Here is a 20,314-nt window from a genome sequence, read left to right on the forward strand (position 1 = left end):
ACACTGTACATGGTTATAATTCATTCACTCCATACTCCATGGTGATAAGCCACTGCTCAGCCACAGCAGGTGGTGAGATGAAGTGTCTCGTCCAAGGACGAAATGTGGCAGCCGGGATTTGAACCGCCAACCTATCGGTTTTTGTACGAGCCCCTCAACGCCCTGAGCCATTGTCGCTTCATAGAGGGTAAATCCTAATCAATATGGAACAGATGAAGAGAGCCCAGTCCATACCTTTGACTTCCTTCTCATTCCTGAACCAGCGCAGGTCGGCGGCGGGCTTACTGCCCTGGCTGCTGCAGGTCAAAGTGATCTGTTCTCCTTCCAGTGCAGGCTTCTTCAGGCCATCGATCTCTGGCTTTGCTGGTACACCTGAGACAAACAAACAAACAAACAAACAAACAAACAAACAAACAAACTGGTAATTCCTTCCTTCACCTGGTCAGGTTACAACGTCACCTACTTTAATAACCCATAATGTACTGTTATAATAACCCATAATGTACTGTTCTTCAGCTCTCAAAGTAAATTAAAATAGAGGAAAATCAAATATCTACAGTATCTATATCTATATCTATATCTATATCTATATCTATATCTATATCTATATCTATATCTATATCTATATCTATATCTAGACATAACATATTACCTTTCACTGGTTGTGATCATGGTAATGGCCTAAAGCCAGTGTTCAGAGCCAGGGCCACCAGATTGTCCAGAAAATGTTAATTACTGGCATTTCCAATAATGAGTGCTTTAAGCATGTAGAGTGTCAGCCTCAGGCTGAGGAACTGGAGCACTGTCAGTCAATGCCATTGACTCTCTCTGTCCTTGTCCATCTCAGCACATCCTGTAAGCTTTATTACTGCACTTAAAGATCTCTTTGTTTACTAGGGCTTTGAAGGGCACTATAAAGATCAACATGGCAAGAAAGGGGAACTATATGTTTTAGTTTTTTCCGGAATCAATACGTTTTTTTTTTTTTAATTCTTAATGTTATGATCACACTAAACACATACATATTTTTTATCAGCTAAATAACTATAATGGATGTTTAAAAAAAAAAAAAAATCCACCGGCGCATTAATTACTGCTCTGTTTTGCAACATCATTTTCTCCATACCCTTATTGAACAGTGGGCCTTAATGTGTTGTAATTCTCCCATTGCTTGTTAACACACAGAGCCGGCTAATGGTCCTGGAGAGCACTAGCACATCTATTAGCATTAGTGAAAACTAATTGGCAACATAATAAGCTCTGTGGCAGGAAATGAGACAATGTTTGTGCGTGAAGATGATCTGAACACAAAACATGCAGAGAGATTGGACAGCCTCACAATGGACCATAACTACGGCTTAAGTCAAATGATGATACAATGTTATGCAATCAGCAGGAATCAAGTGTAGGAGGGACACGGCACGCATTGATTAAAATCTAATTGTGCAGCAAAAAACTAAAATGTGTCTTGATCTTAAAATGGATCCTATTATGTTTTGACATTAGGAATGCTAAATCACAATCAACGTAAATAATAGAATTCAGATCCAAAGCTGTACTTTTCTAAGATATGAATAGAAGCTCTAATAGCTCAAACCATTCGGGGTCAATAGAAATAGAATTTGTTTATGTGTGCATTATTACTGGCCCTTTATGTGACTTAAGAGCATTGAGAAGCATCAACTCCTAAACTAAAAACCACCCTCTTCGGCACAGACAGAATAATCTGTTGAATTCTGCACAGAGATATTCAATGTGTCCTGCAAGATCACTCACATTAGGCCACAGTGGTGCACACATGATTCCCAACAATTGTAGGCCTTAGGCAAGATGTACACAGAAAGTAGGTCATACAACCAGACAAGAGTTTGCTGGGTTTCATCTGATACCACAACATCACACAATTTGAGATAAAATATACATTTTGTCACTAGTATAACAAGATTCGTGGATGGCCTGATATATGATTTTGTTTGTTTGCAAAGAATAAAAGAGGTAGTGTGTAAATTTGAAATTGTTAAATGTGGTCCAGACTCACTCTAAACTTTACAGACACATTTCTTAAATACCAATTCTTCACATGTATGTCTTTATAAGCATGCTTTATGACTTTCAAGGAGCAATACTGATGTGGAAATGTAAACACCAACAACTAGCCTTGGAATTAGATGCACAGCAGAACAAGCACATTTTATTCCACAATAAAAAGGGCCTTTAATAAAGAGGTCCAAATAACAAAGATTTGGTATTTAATTTTGAATTTGCATCTGCATTTTCTAATGGGTATTTGAAATAACTTTTATGTTAGTTAGTCAGGTAGAGAGGTGTGTTAGGGAGGTGAAACAGGTGCATTTACTGTCACTGGGGGAAAAAAGTTGGGAACCACTCATGTAATTGATACAGGAATACAGGCTCTAGCCCCCACCCTATACGTCTGAAAACCACAATGATAAGCACCTCCATCTTGTAGACTTAAATCGGTTAAAGCAACATGCAAACACTTAACTCTATCTGTGGGTTTAGGGCGCACTCACCTAGTACGGTCAGGTAGGCTTTGGCTGTTCTGATGGGCATGGTGAAGAGTGAGCAGGTGTACATGCCCTCGTCGGACAACTGCACGTCACTGATGCTGATGGTGAGCTCTGACCACGTGGCACGGACCAACTCGATCCGGTTGTCCCTCAGGGCTGTACAAGACACAAAAACACAAGGCATTTAGTACAAACATCTGCATACAGTAGATTAGAAGGACAGAGGGCTGACTCATGTCTATTTAGGGTAGGTGGAAAACGTGCAGTCTACTGAGCTAGCTCTAATTATGTCCATTGTGTCATCACGGGATGTACTTCTCAAGAGACCACACCATCGAGTGGCGAGGGCGTTGTCAGTCTGATAGACTTGTCAGGATGACCACACCTTGGAGGAACAACAGCTAGTTAGTGACACACCACTGCATGCCAGGTGACATTTCTGAGAGAGGCTGCCATGTCAAACTTATAGTGTCTGAACAAAAGAAAGTTCTGTTTGTTTCGTTGTTAGACAATATTAGAGCTTTGGACTTAGACTATAGACTCGGTCATCTTCAAATATTGAGCCTCAATTATAAAAGCCATTCAGTCATTGATTTGGTCTGCACAGCTTTGTATTTTGTTTTTAGAAATGACTCACACGCATCTGTCAAAAACCCAGAGCTGAAATGGAGAAAAAGTAGGAGAAAAAAAACAAAAAGAAAAAAAGTATCTTCAGAACTTGTAGAATTGAAAAATACATGCTTGAGTGGATCTCCACAGTGCGCTGCTGGAAAACCACATCAGCATTTTACTTATATGAAAATGTAATCTTCCAAAAGACATAACAGCAATGGAAATCAATAGCACAATAAGCGGGTGAGAAAGAGGCCTAATGATAGTTTGGAGAGATGAGAGACTCATATTGGATTTGCTGAAAATTGCATGGCCAGATGAAAGGGCTGTGTACTCCATAGCTATACTAGGGAGAATATGTTCACAATAGTTACTTATCAGACATGACCAGGATGATATAGCAGGCCTATTATGTGCTGTATGCCAAAGAAAGGAGCTATGAGTCTGATCGAGCTCAGCTATGGTCAAAGAGAGGCATGCACACTTTGATTTAGTGAGATTTATTTAATATGAGCAACTGAGGCCATATTATGCATTGCCCTTTACATTAAAAGAAAATGACATTCATATGTACAGCATGTGCTCATAATATGTTAGGAAAAGAATCTTTTGGCAACAGACATCTAATCATGTCGGTCAACTGGAAGGACAGTCCGTAAACCAGGTCTCATTCAGATCCAAAGTGGATAAAGCCAGGTTTGAATTATGGCTACTGTCAAGATAATAATGAAACAAGTAAACCATGCAACATTTTGAAAAGTACAGCTCTTGTACAAACATCAAAAATATAAGCCATAAGACATTTGTGTGTTTTTGTGGCTAATTTCAAAAAGTACTTGAAAATGGTACTCAGACTTTGTTGAACCATATTCAAGGGAGAAATAACCAGCCGAACGCTTCACTACACAAACCCCTTGTAACATGTTTTCATTGTTACGTTGCTAGCACTAATTATTCTGTGACTAACAAGTGAACAGAGCAACAGACTGAAAACCCAAGGCTTGTTGGACAAATAAAGGCCTGTTTTTGCCAGAACACAGTGGTGGCTTTGAAGGCAACTTCAGGGCTTTGCTCCCACACTGAGAAGGTGCTGAACTGAGAGTGATCAAAATAGTTTTTAACCGTGCATTACAGAAAAAGACACAACGCTAAGAATTGTTTCCTGTACCGCTTTAATGACTACACTCTTCTCCTCTCCTCCTGATTTACATATTCATTTGGCAAAGATTTTAAGCCAGATGCCTTTCATGACGCAATCCTCAGCAATTATCTGAGCTCGGAGCTGATATAGATGATCAACTTACAAATAGATAGATTGATCACTTTGAATCTCGAGTGCCATTGGAGGAGCACAGGTACTGCGTCCAGTTGTACCTCAGTTTGAGAATCCCACATGCATAAAGCAGGTACTGTGGACGGGAGACAAAGACTAGCCTATGCCTGTGTCGTGTGTGCGCGGCGCTTCCTCCCACTGCAGTCCTCATTCTGTCGAAGCCTGTAGCTACTCAGACGATCCGAGCTGGAGACGGGCACGTTAAACAGGGCTGCTGCGATGCAACTCTTCACTTATGCTGGGGCATTTGCTTTGGGCAATAAAAGTGAGCAGGCAAATGTCAGTTCTCATGCTTTAGCCCTGGATTGATAGATTCTTATGCAGCGCAGAATAATACCATATTTACCCACACAAACTAGCTTGATACTTGTAGCAAAATGTTTCCGGGTTATAACATAGAGATGGATTCATTGTAAAACTTGTACTGTATTGCATTTTGCATCAGTGGCTACACACAATAGCTGTTATTATTCAAATCAGGGGTATTATGCTTTTTACGAGAATTGAGTATTAATCTATGGTTAGAAAATGCTATACTGTTCTAAAATGGCTTATACAAAGACAGCCCTTGGCCTGCAGCTTCCGCATCGACAGGCTCTGGAATCACCTCTGTGACTGGGAGCGCCCTGTGACCTCTTGCAGATCCGGACCTAGCGCATTATGTGGGCTTTAAGTGGGCAGGACAGGCTCCCGTGGCCAATGGCGATATTATGTAGAACAACCTTTTTCCTCCAACCAGACTCCGCGGCCGGAAAAAGGGCAAGGGAGAAGGGTGGTGGGGGAGTGAAAGTGAACATGTGCGTTTGTTTGGGTCACGTTATAACGCAATTGCGGCTGAGTGCAGACAGGCAACACAGGCTGTACATCCCTTTCTCTCGGGACACCGAGAGAAAAAGGATGTACACCAGACACAGATGACTCAAGTACTTAGTAAGATAGAGCTTATAAAAGCCCGTAATGCTGAAGGAAGAACAAGGCAGAGTGATGTGTACAAGGAAAAGAATGTGAGGCTGCAAGAAGAGAATAAACCACCCCTGAGTTTATAAGCGACGCCCTCTCACAGTGGCCCAGTCAACAACGCAACAGCAAGATGGCGCCTGTCTAACGTTTGGAGCAGCGCTGTCCTTGCGCCAGGCTAAAGATCTGGCCCCTCGTATGTTTTCTTTAGGTACAATATTGCAACATGGTAAAAAGCAAAAAACAGTTGAGAAAAAAGATCTCAACTGTCTTAAATCAAAGTGGCCATAGGCGCTAGTGTGTGCTACCCATCTAAGTCATAATACACCAGCGTGTATATTACAGGTATATCTATCCTTCTGAAGCCTTCGATTCATAACTCTATTACACATGTGGATGGTTATACAGAACTCTGAGCTGAAAGATGAAGATGTATGTTGCAGTGTATAGTTCCTGTGCGATCAGTTGTATCCTGCATTTAGTGTCTTGAATTTGCCTATTGAGTGTTCATGGCAATCTAAGGCTCACCCGGAGCCCCCTGAAGAGTTTAGGAACATGAAAGGCGTTATATAAGGTGTGAAATGAACTAAACTCCTACACAATTATCCAGACGTGGGAAGGCAAATATCCTCCAAGGCAACATCCTAATAGAGCACACAAGTCAAAATTATTACGTAAAGTCTCAAAGGATGGATAGAACTCAAGGTTTGGTATTAAGAGCCTTGTTTTTGTTATTTTAAACAATATGGCTTTTACATGGTGCAGAAGCTAAGCACTTTCATGCAATTTTGATCAAGGAAATGGCATTAAAACAAATGACATATATTGATATTTTTTTTTTATATTGCAGATGACAACCACCCAGGAACCCAGGAATAACAAAACAAAATCTCTCGCAACTCAAGTATGAATCCTAAAAACTGTCACACTTTATTTACTGAGTCTAATCTGCTATAGTGAAATAAAGGATGAAAATTAGCCCTAGAGTCTGGTACATGCACTGTCCTGACCGAATAAACTAAATGGAGTGACACTGTGGTGAATGTTCAAATGGTTCTTTAACGCCCCTGAGTGCCTGTATTTCTATAACTGTGCATATGACTTTTCTGGCTTGCAAACTTTGAAATATTTATGTTGTAATGAAGGTGGTTGAGGTAGGGCTTATAAAAGTCCGAGTGAATAGGTCTCTAATTGAAAAATGCCATTAGATAATCTATATGGAGACATTATGTATCCATCTACTGGATCTATCCATTATCAACCATTAGCGCCTATAAGATGTATTTGCTTCAAAGGATAAACTTGATTATCATTTGAAAACGAACTCTTTTAATGCCATTGCATCTCCTCAAGGACATTAACACACTTGTCAGCATCAAAGCAGCACTGATTTAGCAACGTGTTAGGAACAAAATGGCTGATGCCAGAAAGAAACTGCATTTACTCACATTCGGCTGTCAAAATCTCTGTAGATCTAACACCGGAGACACCTTCGCAGCGATAGCTTTATGAGTTCACAGAGGTTGATGCAGAGTGAGATTTGGAGTTTTTTCTGATCTTATTACAGCGATAGGACTTATGACCGCAGACTCCAATGGCTCTGACGGCGTTAAAGTACTAAGAAATACATCCAGCACTGATGCGAAAGCAGCAACGCAAACGTATACTACAAAACACAACCTCCCTAATGGTATAGAGATCACTGAACAAAAGGGAGAGAGTCACATATTGGCTTTTCATACTATGTGGAGGATAGAGGGATAAAAAAAATGGCTTTAAAAAGCATAAATAGAAGGTCAGAGATGTCTGGCTTCCTTTAAATGAGAAGTGACATTTTGATTTTGTCGGCAGAATAAAGACGTACTCAAAAGAAAAATCCCACATGAGCAATTTAGTGAACGGGCGCAGGTCAAAAATATGTAGACATTTCTGTGGACATTTTGGCACTTTTAGTCAATTATCTTTTATATAAATATACTTTCACAACACATACTGATATATTACTAAAGGCGAAGAAAACAGTTGTGTTTAGCTATACACCGAATGCATTCATCTGGACACCTTAATTTCAATGTGTATTTATTTCATTAGTAACTAGTACTTTTAATACATTCACATTTTAATCACTAACACATTAAACTTACTTCAATAAAATTATCTATTGGTGTCTGTTATGTTTCACTACATTTATGTAATGTCCCATGTTTGAACTGTATGACCTGACATCGCACAAAAATCTCCATTCTATTGTGCAAGTCACAGAACGAACATTCTGATATTATCAATGTTGTTTTATGTTTTATAATTGTTGTTGGCATTATACACCGTGCCCAGGGACAACAGCTGACAACTAGCTTTGCAGCTAATGCTGACACATTTACAGAAATGTTCATTAATGTGTACAGTCCCTGTCAAATAAACTAATAAAATAAAAAATAAAAAATGTGTGTACAAGTGCAAGAAAATAAAGAAATATATAAAATAAAGAACTACAAAAGCACTGAACAATTTTAATTTCTGTGCAAACCCCAATGCCTCACATCTAGTAATAACCGCTCAGCTCACAGTGCTTCCTGTCTTGTTATGAGAGCCTTGTTATTGTTACTCAGGCCCAGTGTCTCTGCACATCTCCTGTCAGTCTCACAGCCCCACACTACACTTTTATATGTAACACATAAACAGGCAGATGGCTATCACAAGCCACCTACATGTTTTATGTTGATGCTGTGGGAGTCATATATTTACCCACAGAATGTGCAGTGTGTCGGCTGTGTACCTAACAGTTACTCTCCTTAGCGTTAAAATATGTGTAAAATCTATCTCCAATATCCGTGTAGCTTTAGTAATGAGCTGGATTTAGTAGAACATACTCTCTTATTTCTTTTCCCTAGGATATTTTCACTTGGATTCAACGTTATTATATTTGTCATGACGCAACTGTACATTGATATTATGTTAATCAAATGCAGGGTTAGTTCTGCTGCCACAGTGGGTCAATGTGCAAGAAATACTCATATGTTGATTTTTATTGGGGTCCTTATGAGCTAATTTCATGTTATTTACAATGAATTTGCACAAGGTACACAAGGTATGCAATTAATTATATACACAGAACTTATCCAACGATGGACTGATCTCACGACTAGTCTCTCGCCTTCCTTATTAGGGCCGCTTTTATACGGCCGTACGAGCCGCATGCATAAACAAACAGCCACAGTTTACATAAAGCTTTTTATTATTGCCCACCTTCACGCCTTCAGCTTCCTTCCTCCGGTGACCTGCCCCCTCTTCGCCCCTGTCCTTTATCTGAGCCCACACACTGTGCATTAGTATAGAAAGCTGACAGGTGCTTGCTCATTCCACTGACACACTTTCATAATGAGAAAAGTGCAAATTTCTCCCAACACATACATTCAGCGGTGGCAGCCCGGATGTGACGGGGTTCGCTCCCTCGTCAACAAGTCGTCTGGGCGACTGGTGAAGATGCGATAACCAACACTCAATGTTTATGGATGAGATTGATGCATATAATTAGAGGCGGCTGTCATAATGTATGTAGCTTGAAAAAGAAACTGTTGGTTTATTGTGGCTGTTGAAAATGAGGAGATTTACTATGAGACGCCTGACAGCAGTGAGGAATGGGTCAAATGTATGGGGAAAATTTCCCTCCAGGGGGAATAAAAATGAAGCACACCTTAAAAATAGTGGGGCACCTATTAGAATGGCCGGTGTGTCTATCCACCCTCTGTATCTCAGCCATTCCTCACCCTTCATTTGTGCCTTTTTTATTCCAGGTACGGCGGCTTTTTAAAATGTAAAATATGTCACAGACTATACAGTATAATTGGCCGGTGGTGGATTTTTTCTGCCGGTGACAGGAGTGATTTTCTTTCATCAGTTTTGGGGCGGCCATGCTGAGTTCAGTGGGACACCTAGAGCCGCAGCGTTTCATTAAGTCCTTGTGAGAAGCAGGTCAAGAGAGAAAGAGACAGGACTGCCTATAAAAACCATTGTATTCCAGCACCGGGGTACAGTCTCCCCTCCAGCTCGAGAGGAGAAGACGGCCAGCGATAGCGAGTCTATTAGAGGCCCGCTATTTTCTCGGCTAACCACTTCTGCCATCCTTCACAGTGACTTTGAAAAGAAAGAGCACTGTTTTGTACTTCCACTTTTTTGGGGGGGATTATGCAGGTAATACAGTTAAGATGCAGGATACATTGCACACCTTATTATCTACAATTCATGTTTATTATGATAGGCCTACAGAACAGAAGCACCATAGTGTGTCAAGTGAAACTAATGGGGGGACAAACAACGGTGGAAGAAAAACAACAGTAATATAATTTTAAAGTGGCAACAACATGATGTGAGGAGCTTTTCAGAAAGACAGATTATGATGTGAACTAAATTAGGAAAGCACTGATCGGATATCGGAGCCATTACTGGAAAACATATTATATTGGGTATCGGCTACAAATATCCGATACTGAACCGATAAGGGATAAGTTAGTTTTAACCTCCGCAAACACATTTTTGAGTGGCTAGCTACAGCATGCTAAAGCTAGCGGGAGCGTGCTAATGCTAACGCCAACGAATCAAGGCTGGGTAAGAAACTATAATAGAAATACCTAAAGAAGCCTAATGAAATTGGCCACTGCTGGAGCGGCCAAGTATTTTAGTTTGTGATGCTGCTAAAGATGAACTGATTTAAGATATTTGTAATGCACAGATCTGTTGATGTAAAATAGCCTGTCCCAAGGATAGTGTCAAATATCCAGTGATCCTTGTTAAATGTTTTCCCATGAGTTTATCAATAGATATAATTGATAATGAATCTGTAACATCATGACAAGAACATACTTTATTGATCTCACAATGGAAATAAGAGGACCATTAACTTTTTTAATCTAAGAAAGCCACTTTTAAAAAAGTCTCTTGGTATCGGTTAATATCTGGTCGCCAGACACTCAAACCAAAATATTGGCATCGGAAGCAAAAAAGCTGGATCGGTGCATCTCTGAATTAAATTTACAGAAACAGATGCTCAAGATCCTGCCAAATTTGAGTTGGTTTGACTGTAATTAACACTGATGGACTGGATTAATACTTTCGTGTTAAGGTTTTCAAGCTCCTCCAATTTCAGTTCATTGTTAGTCAGTTCTCAAGGATCTTTATGACCTGGCTGGTTCTGTTCCTTAAAGCGTTCCAAGGTTGCCCCAGTGCATACAAAGAAATACATAAGGCATATGTTCCTATACAGAGACATAAAGTGCACTTTAACCTTGTTCTATTTAACTGTGGGCTATATAAAAATGCAAATATAACATTAAGCTATTTCTTTACATTCACCATCGCCATTTGAGAGTTTATATAACAGTGTCTGAAGAAAAACAGTATTCATTTTAATTTTCTTCCCTCTGCCCTAGAACTTTCTTGTGTAAGAGAAAAATGAAGAGTTCTAAGTGTGAGCTAATTATTTCTTTTGGCCTCAGGTATTTCTCTGTACCTCGCAATGATAAGTCGCTGTGCTAATAAAGACTGGAATAACAGCATCTATTTCTGAGTTTGACAGCGCTCTGTGCCGAGGTTCACCACTTAAAACACAACTGTCATTCCTCTGACACCACTTTTCCCTAACAGACAAAAACACACAACCCGCATTAAACACACGCACACGCCTCCAGTCTTAATGTGTGCGCGGCACTAAACCCGATGCAACGGCGAGTTTGTGCAAAAAGCTTTTATTTGTATGAAGCTAAATAATGTGACAATGAAAGCAGACGCACGGCTCCGAAGGTCACCTTGCCTGTCTCTTAAAAAGCCCACTTTATTCACCGCAATGAAATACTTCAGATATTTCCATTTCTTAAAATACTACCTTTGTGCACTCAAACGGTACATTTACTTCACTCTTGATGCACAACTTAATCAAAAGACTATGGAAGATTGTAGGAAATTAAAGTATAATCCAGACACTGAGTTACAAGTCAGTTTGTTCTTGGTGCCAATCTAGAAAAAACAAACCTTTTGCACATCGTATGCAGTGTGTAATATGTTTCGTCATCGTTTCCGTCAAAGTATTGTTCTTTCACACTAAAGACTTACAAAAACTAGGTAAAAAGTACTGAATGACAACTAAACCGTAGTGAGCATGAACAGTGAAGATCCGATCTGGAGATGGCGCCCTTTTTCCTAAACAAGTAAGCACCAATGTACGCCACCTCAATGCATTTATTAGCACATGCCAGTGCCGTTGCCACCTCCCTGCGGTGTAGCTTGTAGTAAAGCTCTCACACTCGCACCTGCCGCGTGATGGCATCTGTTTAAACATTAAGATTAGTGTTATGGCTGAGCGGCTAACGGCTAAGTGCTCGCGTTTTTAAGCTCCGAGCTGCTGAATATGAAACCGTTTGGTCCTCAGATGTCAAATACTCGGCAGCCTGTATCAATTTGCTGCCTCTTTGCCGCGCACATACACATATACGGGGGCCGCCGTAGCTCACCAGTTTGCAGCCACGAGAGCTTTGATGCATTCAGAGTATCCGTGCCTGAGCAATTTGGACGATGGGCTTTTAAAAGTTTTCCCCAAAGTAAATAACAGAATACCAAATGCGCCTCAGACTTTGTATCAAAGAAATGAAAAAGGAAAAAAAAATAAAAATAAAAATTTAGGCAGCTGTCTATTTTTTATTTATTTTTTTCCCTTTCTATAAAACGTCCTCAAAATTGGTACCAAATTCTCTGCCATCTGAAGAGAAAGCTGATTGTAAATCCCCACAGATCCTGAACAAGTCGCTTCTCCTAAAGACAAGGGCCATAAAATATTAGAGGGAGTAGGAGGCGGTGCAGGGGATGAATCAGAAGAATTAAGGAGGCATTTTATGACATGAGAAAACTTTCAGCTTTGACCTTGAGCCGTCTGAGTATTTTTTTCCATTGTCAGTTAATTTACATTGAGTGAAAAAGGCTTTCGTACCCATTAAAAACACCAAAGGTAGTTGCAGCACTAGACGTGGCAGTAAGATGAATATTTTCAACACATAATGAATGAAGATTTATTTTACTTAATGGAGGCATTCACCAGATATTCATCAACTAAACCTTGGTCATCTATAATAACATCCTTTCTCTCACAAAAACATTTTATCCTTGGTATTTTGGTGGAATAGTATGTAATATGTAGGGTGGCCGTGCAAAAATGAAACGTATCAAAGGAGCTAAGTACAAGGACACGTAAAAACACAAGCACAAACACGAGCTACTTGACCTAGCTGTCGGCGCATGTGCGAATTAAACAAAACCAACTCAAGGTGCGTTTTAATTTTTATATGAAGAAGTGCCATAGACAGAATTATTCAGCTCAAAAACGTTGAATAATTTTAACAGAATAATAAAGGAACATGTCCATTGTCCTGAAGAGCATATATTGTATAGTGGATGTTCTTCTATGATAGACAAAGAAATGGAGTAACAAAGGTCAGGTAAAGAAAGCGCAGAGTGCCACTTTAGCCTCTCCTTAAAGGCTACTATACAGGAACACAGCCCTGAAAGTAATTACGCAAAGGTCTCTCTAGTAAAAAAAGAAAAGAAAATCAAATTAAGCCGTGGTCCAATTTTTCTCCTTCTAGGACATAAAGCTGTTATCATATTCTGAATTAGGCAAACCTAAAGAGCAAACTATGAAGTCATATTAAGTTCTTTTCAATGGCATAAAAGACAGGCTTCCCGCTCATCTCCCTCGCACTCGCATTCCAGCGGTTAGCGATGGAGAGGACAGAATTGGCTACTTTGAGGACAATGACTTGAATGATTTGAAATTCAAACAAGTCCCGGGAGTCGTCACGGCACCTTCGAGAGCGGAGGAGACAAGAGGAATCTGGTCCGTGCCAGCGCGTCGAAGGAGAGCAGCTAAACCGGACATTAATAAAAACACATAACAGAGAAACATGCGCCCGGGCTATGATTGGAGTCCGTGGTTTCTGACAGCAGCAGTATGTTTATGCTAATGCTACAGGGGAACACGGGGTGGAAGTGGCATGAAGTGTGATACATACAATTAGAGATGCACCGATCCAGCTTTCGATACCGATAGGGTCTGAGTATCTGCTGATATCCGATATTTACCGATACCAAGATACTTTCTTAAAAGTGGCTTTCTCATGATGTTACAGATCAATTATCAATTATATCTATTGACAAATTCTTGGATAAACATTTAACAAGGATCACTGGACTTTTCTACACTAAATATCCTTGTATGACCGGCTTAAGGTTACGTTATTATAAACAACTCACACAAAGTGATCTGGTCAATACAAATATGTCAGCTCAGTTATTTCTTAAACTAAAACAAAACACTGGTTATTTGATTTGATTAGGCCACTCAAGGAAGGCTATTTCTATCAAAGTTTCTGACCCAGCCTTGATTAGTTTTCGTTAGCATTAGCATGCTCCCGCTAGCTTTAGCATGCTATTGCTAACCGCAGAATGATGGTTAAAACTAAATCAGCGACTGAATTCCCGAGGTTCTAAGCTTTACAATGATATACAGCATGCCCAAATTTAGATGGTAAAAGATGTGTTTTTGAGGCGTTGAGAGCCAAGCCTGGTATCGGTTCAGTATCGGATATATTTATAGCCGATGCCCGATATCTTTTTTTTTTCAGTACTGGCTCCGATGTCCAATACCAGTATACAATGCAAGCATACTACTTATATGGAAAACAATAATGAAAAAACAATAACTCAAGGCTCATTTGTTATTGATGGTTAAGTCCGGCCAATGTACTTAAATGCACTCTCTGAATACGCTCATTACACAAGCAAACAATGCAACTTTAGTCATGTCTAAATCGTGACATTTGCAAGTGTGGTTTTCCACACCAAAGGCATTTCAATTGCAGACTTCAAAACGATGCTTAACATGAGCTCATACAAGAAAATAGTTTTAACACATTCCTATCATTAAAAAGACAAATGCAGCAAAACATCTCCCCGCATCTCTGTCCATTTATTCTCAGCAAAATGAACCAGTTAAAATGTTTACACTGTTTCTGCATCCATTTACTGCACCTTTAGGCGGACAATTTCCACACGCCACTTAGCCTCTTTTCAATACATTTCACTGTAGCCCTGGCTAATAAAAACTCACAGTGAGGTTTGTCTTTTGAGCAACTGTGGACTTGCCCTCATTCGAATCTGCTTCCCATCAGGCAGTAGTGAAAATTAATCTGAATCCTACTGCGCTCGAGGGCGTTCGAGACGTGTCTGTTTCCTCTGCACTGGGGGCACTTTGGAAACACTCTCCATGGCAGTGGCCTCATCAGCATGTGCATCCCAATCTGCAGCATTCAGCAAGACAACTCCCAAAGCGCCCGACACAGACGCAGAGCCAAGCCCAAAACAGTGACACTATTCGGGGCATATCGACGCACCAGTAGCCATCCTTTTTCCTTTTTCTTTTTTGTGCTTCTCTGATAATAACAGTGTCCAAAGTTGCTGTCGCGATCCCGAAGCGGCGCAAAGGGAAATGGCAGGAAACGGACCCTGAAGCTTGGATCGAAAAATGTTGCTGAGGCCATGAAAAGTGAAGGATGGCACTGCGTATAGGACTCCAGGGCAAATCGCAATCAAAACAATCTAAGGACAATTATCAAAGTGCGGATGCAGCAATGTTTTAGGTGTATAACATAATAACTTAATGTTCTCTCCAACAAAATATCCTGTTCTGAAATACCTGCTCCATAGGTATATTATTTCAGTGTGTGCTCAAATGTTAATGTGTCTGGAGGGGGCTGCGTGATATGAGAAAAATTGTGATATTGTATCAAAAATAGCGATAACAAAATGATTGCAATATTTTACAAAAGAATTGAACCTCATAACCCCCGCCTGAACTTTACCCAGTTTGGCTTTACCCAAATATAAAAGCTTTCTTGAAAAAGATGTCAAAATAGCGACGAAAATGAGGATGAAAGCGCAACAAAAATGTGACAAAAAAGCGACAAAAACGTGCCGGAAAAGCAAAAAAAATAAAAAAATAAAATAAAAATGTGACAAAAGGGTGACGAAAAGGCGACAAAAAAACAGGGGAAAAGAGCCATGAAAAAAAGCCGCGAAGAGCCACAAAGAAAGTGAAAAAAGCCCCACAACAAAACAGTAACAAAAGAGCAATGAAAAAAGGGTCCGGAAAAGCAATAATAACACAAATTTAAAAAAAGGGACAAAAACACAACAAAAGAATGATGTAAAGGGAACAGAAAAAGCGGTTAAAAAAGATGAGAACGCAGAACTTCCAAAATGTGACAAATACGCGGCAACAACACGACCAACAAGTGATGAGCGGCATGGTAGCACAGCGGTTAGCGCTTGTGCTTCACAGCTAGAAGGTCCTGGGTTCGATTCCCACCTGGACGGGGGCCTGTCTGTGTGGAGTTTGCATGTTCTGCCCGTGACTGCTCCGGTTTGCCCTACCACTAAAAACATGTACAATAGCCCAGGATGAATGAGAGTGTGTTTGAGAGTGCGAGTGGGGGACGACAGATGGAAATTAGCCCATGGCCACAATCCGGTGTGGCTTGTTTACATGCATGAGACCCATGTATGTTCATTAACATGCACTGTCCCGACCAAATAAACCAACAAATAAATGAAAAATCAACATTATTATTTTGTTCATTGAATTGTCAAAACAAAACAAAATCAGGAATGAAATGGATTTAAATTTGGAAGATCAGGACTAAAGTACCAGCGTTTCTGTGGTAGGGTATGTTAGCAATACAATACAAAAAAATCATAAATCTCACTCAAGTAAAAACATTAGTAATTTTGGGAAACATTAGGTAACACTTTATTTTACACTACCCTTGATACATTGTACCTAACTAAATGTGTAATAACTTGTCCCTATGGGTTAGATACACAATGGAATAATATGTATTTGTATTATGAATGTACATAATGTAATAAGACATAATTCTAACTCTAACCCTAATCTGATGCCTTAACCCTAAGGGTCTCGTGTCCTATTACATTATGTACTTACAAAGTACTAATACAAGTTATTCCATTGCGTATGTACTACATAGGTACAAGTTATAACAGATTGTTACAGAGCACACATTACATCGTACTAAATGTAGTTCGGTACAATGTATCAAGGTAGTGTAAAATAAAGTGATACCGAAATATTATAATAAAATATTGCACGGCTTACTATTGCGATAACAATAATTTGGTAACACATTGACCAGTTCCACATTTAGACATGTTTCAAATGTATACTGAACAGAAGTGTGTGCATTTCCCTCACTACAAACAAGCTTTTCATAAATGGACTCCGCAGTCTGACAAAGTGACAGTGTAGCAGCCCAGTGGGCAGAGGGATAATGGAGGAAGACTGTGTAAATCCCATATGTGCTTAATCCAGACACTTACAACACAGTGTGATTCATAGTCCATTACACTCCGCTAATACAAGCACAGACACACAGCACACAATCAATTCAGAGCGTGCTAACCGGCAAAATAACAGGCATGAATCCCCTTTATGCGGTGGTGAGTGAAGCAGGTCCAAAGGTCACGGATACAGCCTCACAATGTGCTTATTAGTCATTAAACACTAGCGGCTTTGTGCTGGTGATATAGCCGAAGTCTGTGTGTAGTGTTATTAGCGGGGCTTAGTCCACGTTACCTGGGGATTTCTCAATGGCACTGCAGATGGTGCTCAACGTGGCAGTACACTATGAGCCTCAGTAACCCACTAATACTAATGATACCACCACTAGTGCTAAGATGTATTAATAAAAGCCCACAGACTTTAAATATAAAAAATACTGGCGCTCACAATCTTAAAGCCACAACAAAGATCAGAAACCACAATGCAAAAATGAGACGCTTTCGCTGTGGACCGTGCTGCTTGTGTCTTAACTCACCTTTCTTGTCTCCGAAAAACAGGGTCTGCTGTGCTGGGTTGGACCACTGGAGGGAGGTGTTGTCATTGTACTCCACGCGGCAGGTCATGTTGACTGTCCCTCCCTCTGTCACCGTCACGTTCTGGACCAGAGGGTACTGACCGCTGAGGCCTGCAGCACATTAAACAAGACACGAGGGTAAGAAGAGCGGAGCCACACGGGGGAACTCACTCTCAAACATATGCTACTTTTCCGATTCAATTCACTGGTGCAATGCTGGATCACCTTCGCCAATGACACCCAGTTGAAAATACAGCAGGAGGCCTTGCAATGTGGCCGGATTGACAGAATAAGCATATAACACAGCTGATATTTCTTTACTGTGGCACCTGGTAGTGGGTGGAACATACTGAGCAGCAAAATCATGTCACAGAAGCAGGAACACTGGACAAACTCACAGGATTTGAGTGAGCTTGCCAAAAAAAAAACACGTCAGTTTCAGTGTAGCAGCCTGTTAACAAATGAGCTACTGCTGCCGAAATCGCTGAAGAAGTAAACGCTGGCTCTGATAGAAAGCGGTTACACTACGAGGCACATCATTGCCATTATGAGCATCCGTGGCACAGGCACATGGTCGTAACGTCACGCCCTATCTGTGTTGTTTAAAGCAGTCCGATCCCGCCTCAACAAGAGACAGACTTTTAAAGTAGCTAATATCCTAATTACAGAGCAAATGTTCGGTAAAGAATGGCTGGTCACTGCTGTGCGCTAAATTGGAGCCTAACACGGGGAACACAAGGGGCTTTTAGCCTGCAGTAGCGACCCTGAAACCTCAACTCCACAGGGAGCACCAATTAAAAACCATCCTCTGTGGAATTGTGCCCATGTTTGTCTGTGTAATTGCTGCGACGAATGAGGATAAAAAAAAAAGGGAGAAAAAAAAGAAAGAACAATGAGGTGAGAGAGAAGCACAAGAACAGTTAGAGCTGCTTTTGAGTTCAGCACCACGGACAGGTTGTTGTGCAGCTTTGAGCAGCAATTTCAGCACCACGGACAGCTCTAACCACTGTCTGCTCTGCGTGTGGAACTGAGAATCCTCATGCTAGCATCATCTAAACTTCAAGTATTTTATTGAGAACAAAACCAGGACATTAAATACAATTAAGAAACTGTTTTTTTTTTTTTGCTCATACATTTACTTTAACCTCTGAATTCCCGCCTAAACCGAGCATATAATCTCCAGTTTTGTATTACAAAAAAATAAAAGCTTCAAGAAAAAAGCGGTGACAAAATCAAAGATGAAAACACAACAAAAAAAGGCAAAAACGCAACAACACGGCCACAACGTGAGGAAAAAGATTAGTTTAGATCAGTTTTGCGGGTCTTAGCTTTCAAATGAGGAGACTGGAGAAAATGTGCTCGGTAAAGGCGGGGGTGAAGAGGTTAAGAATCCTTCTCTTCAGCCACACTGGTATTTCAACACTTGCCTAAGTGCAGAGCAACAGCTATATGAACGCCGACACTTTCTCTGAACAGTATAACTCACACCCACGTGTTGGCCAAGTTCACGTGTAATGACGGTATCTAATGTCAGGTGTGAGTGTATCAGAAGGTAAACAGCTCTATACTAGGCTACTGACAGTAAAGGTTTTCTCTATAGGACATGCGGATTATTGGTCACTTCAGAGCCACGGCCAGCCCGCTCTGTGTGTGCGTGTTAGCGCGTGTGTGTTGTTTATAGAAAAGGCTGAGGGTAGGCTGGTAAAGAATAATAACCGTAAATCTCCGCCTGGCTCGATATCCAGAGGACAGGTTTTAAAGAGAGTGTGAATAAAGGCTTATAGGTGAGAAAGATTATTCAACGCAGCTAACTCGACTTAGAGCTACTTCCCCTCTGGTCAGGATCAGAACCAACAAACAAACATGTATAGAAGGAACGGTCTAAAAGGAAACACACAGGAAAGTTTGAAGTACTCATTCTAAAACTTATTTCGTTAAAGAAACAACATGCTATTTGATAAAAACACAAATAATCTTCAGTTTGTTTTTGTCAATGATAGTTTGTGTCAGACAGAATAGACAGTGTTGGTCCTTGATGCATCGCTGGCACATATGACGAGCCAGCAGGGTGGCGGAGGAGAAAAGCGGAGGTAAGGCGGGCACACGGGTCATTTCCACTGTTGATTAAGGCCTCCCGAGGTTAATCATGCGTGCCACAGATAGAGCATGAGGAGTCGGCAAACGCTGGAGAAATGGATCTCCGCCATGAGAGCCGGGAAGGATGTTTTATTCATGAAAGTTTTGCATGAAGCATGATCTGCCAATGATTTACTGTTCTCCCGCGCCTGGCCTTGGTCTCTTTATTACATTCTCTTTTTAAATCACTTACATTCCCCCATTTTTCTCGCCGATGCACCATACAACACGCAGCTCAGCATGAACCATTCTATTCCCTTTGTGCTGGTCACAATAGTGCGTTAAAATCAAATGGGAGCAGGCATGGCTGAGGCAGTAGGCTGGAGAAAATGAGCAATAATTTAAGATGATTATTGGAGTGTAAGCGTGCTGTAATTTAGGAAGACAATCATCAAGGATTGCATACGTTTAAAACCGTCAACAGCTCTGAGTCAGGGCTGATTGGCTTTTCACAAACAAGAAAACAAGAGAAGAGTGATGGGATATGATCAACACTTCAGATGACAGCCGGCATAAAAAATTTGCAAAACTTAGTTACTGTGTATGCCACAATATAAGTAGGTTTTACAACAATGTGATAGATGATGTTCTAAAAAGGCGTATCTTAAACCAATAGCCTAATCTTCAACTTAAGTTTCAATGGCACTGACGTGGTAATTACTTACACAATGGTCTACAGGTTTGAGTGTATTATCACAATCTGATTGTAAATTTTAGTATTGTCTCAACATTACGCACCGCACAACTGTTCCATCAGCTCCATCCACTTCTGG

General features: G+C 40.5%; 1 protein-coding gene across 3 annotated transcripts in view; it reads right to left on the reverse strand.

Moving 5' to 3' along the window:
• Positions 1 to 20,314, reverse strand: part of LOC306969834 (cell adhesion molecule 2-like) — a 206,785-nt gene that overhangs the window by 31,585 nt on the left and 154,886 nt on the right. For all 3 annotated transcript variants that reach the window (XM_079565534.1, XM_079565533.1, XM_079565535.1), the window contains 3 exons: positions 17,367 to 17,516; positions 2,535 to 2,687; positions 235 to 372 (listed from right to left, as the gene is read on the reverse strand). In XM_079565534.1, the coding sequence (XP_079421660.1) occupies positions 235 to 372; positions 2,535 to 2,687; positions 17,367 to 17,516 (441 nt within the window). The remainder of the gene's footprint in view (positions 1 to 234; positions 373 to 2,534; positions 2,688 to 17,366; positions 17,517 to 20,314) is intronic.

The sequence above is a fragment of the Gobius niger genome (genome assembly GCF_951799975.1).
Source record: "Gobius niger genome assembly, chromosome: 11".
NCBI classification, from domain to species: domain Eukaryota; kingdom Metazoa; phylum Chordata; class Actinopteri; order Gobiiformes; family Gobiidae; genus Gobius; species Gobius niger.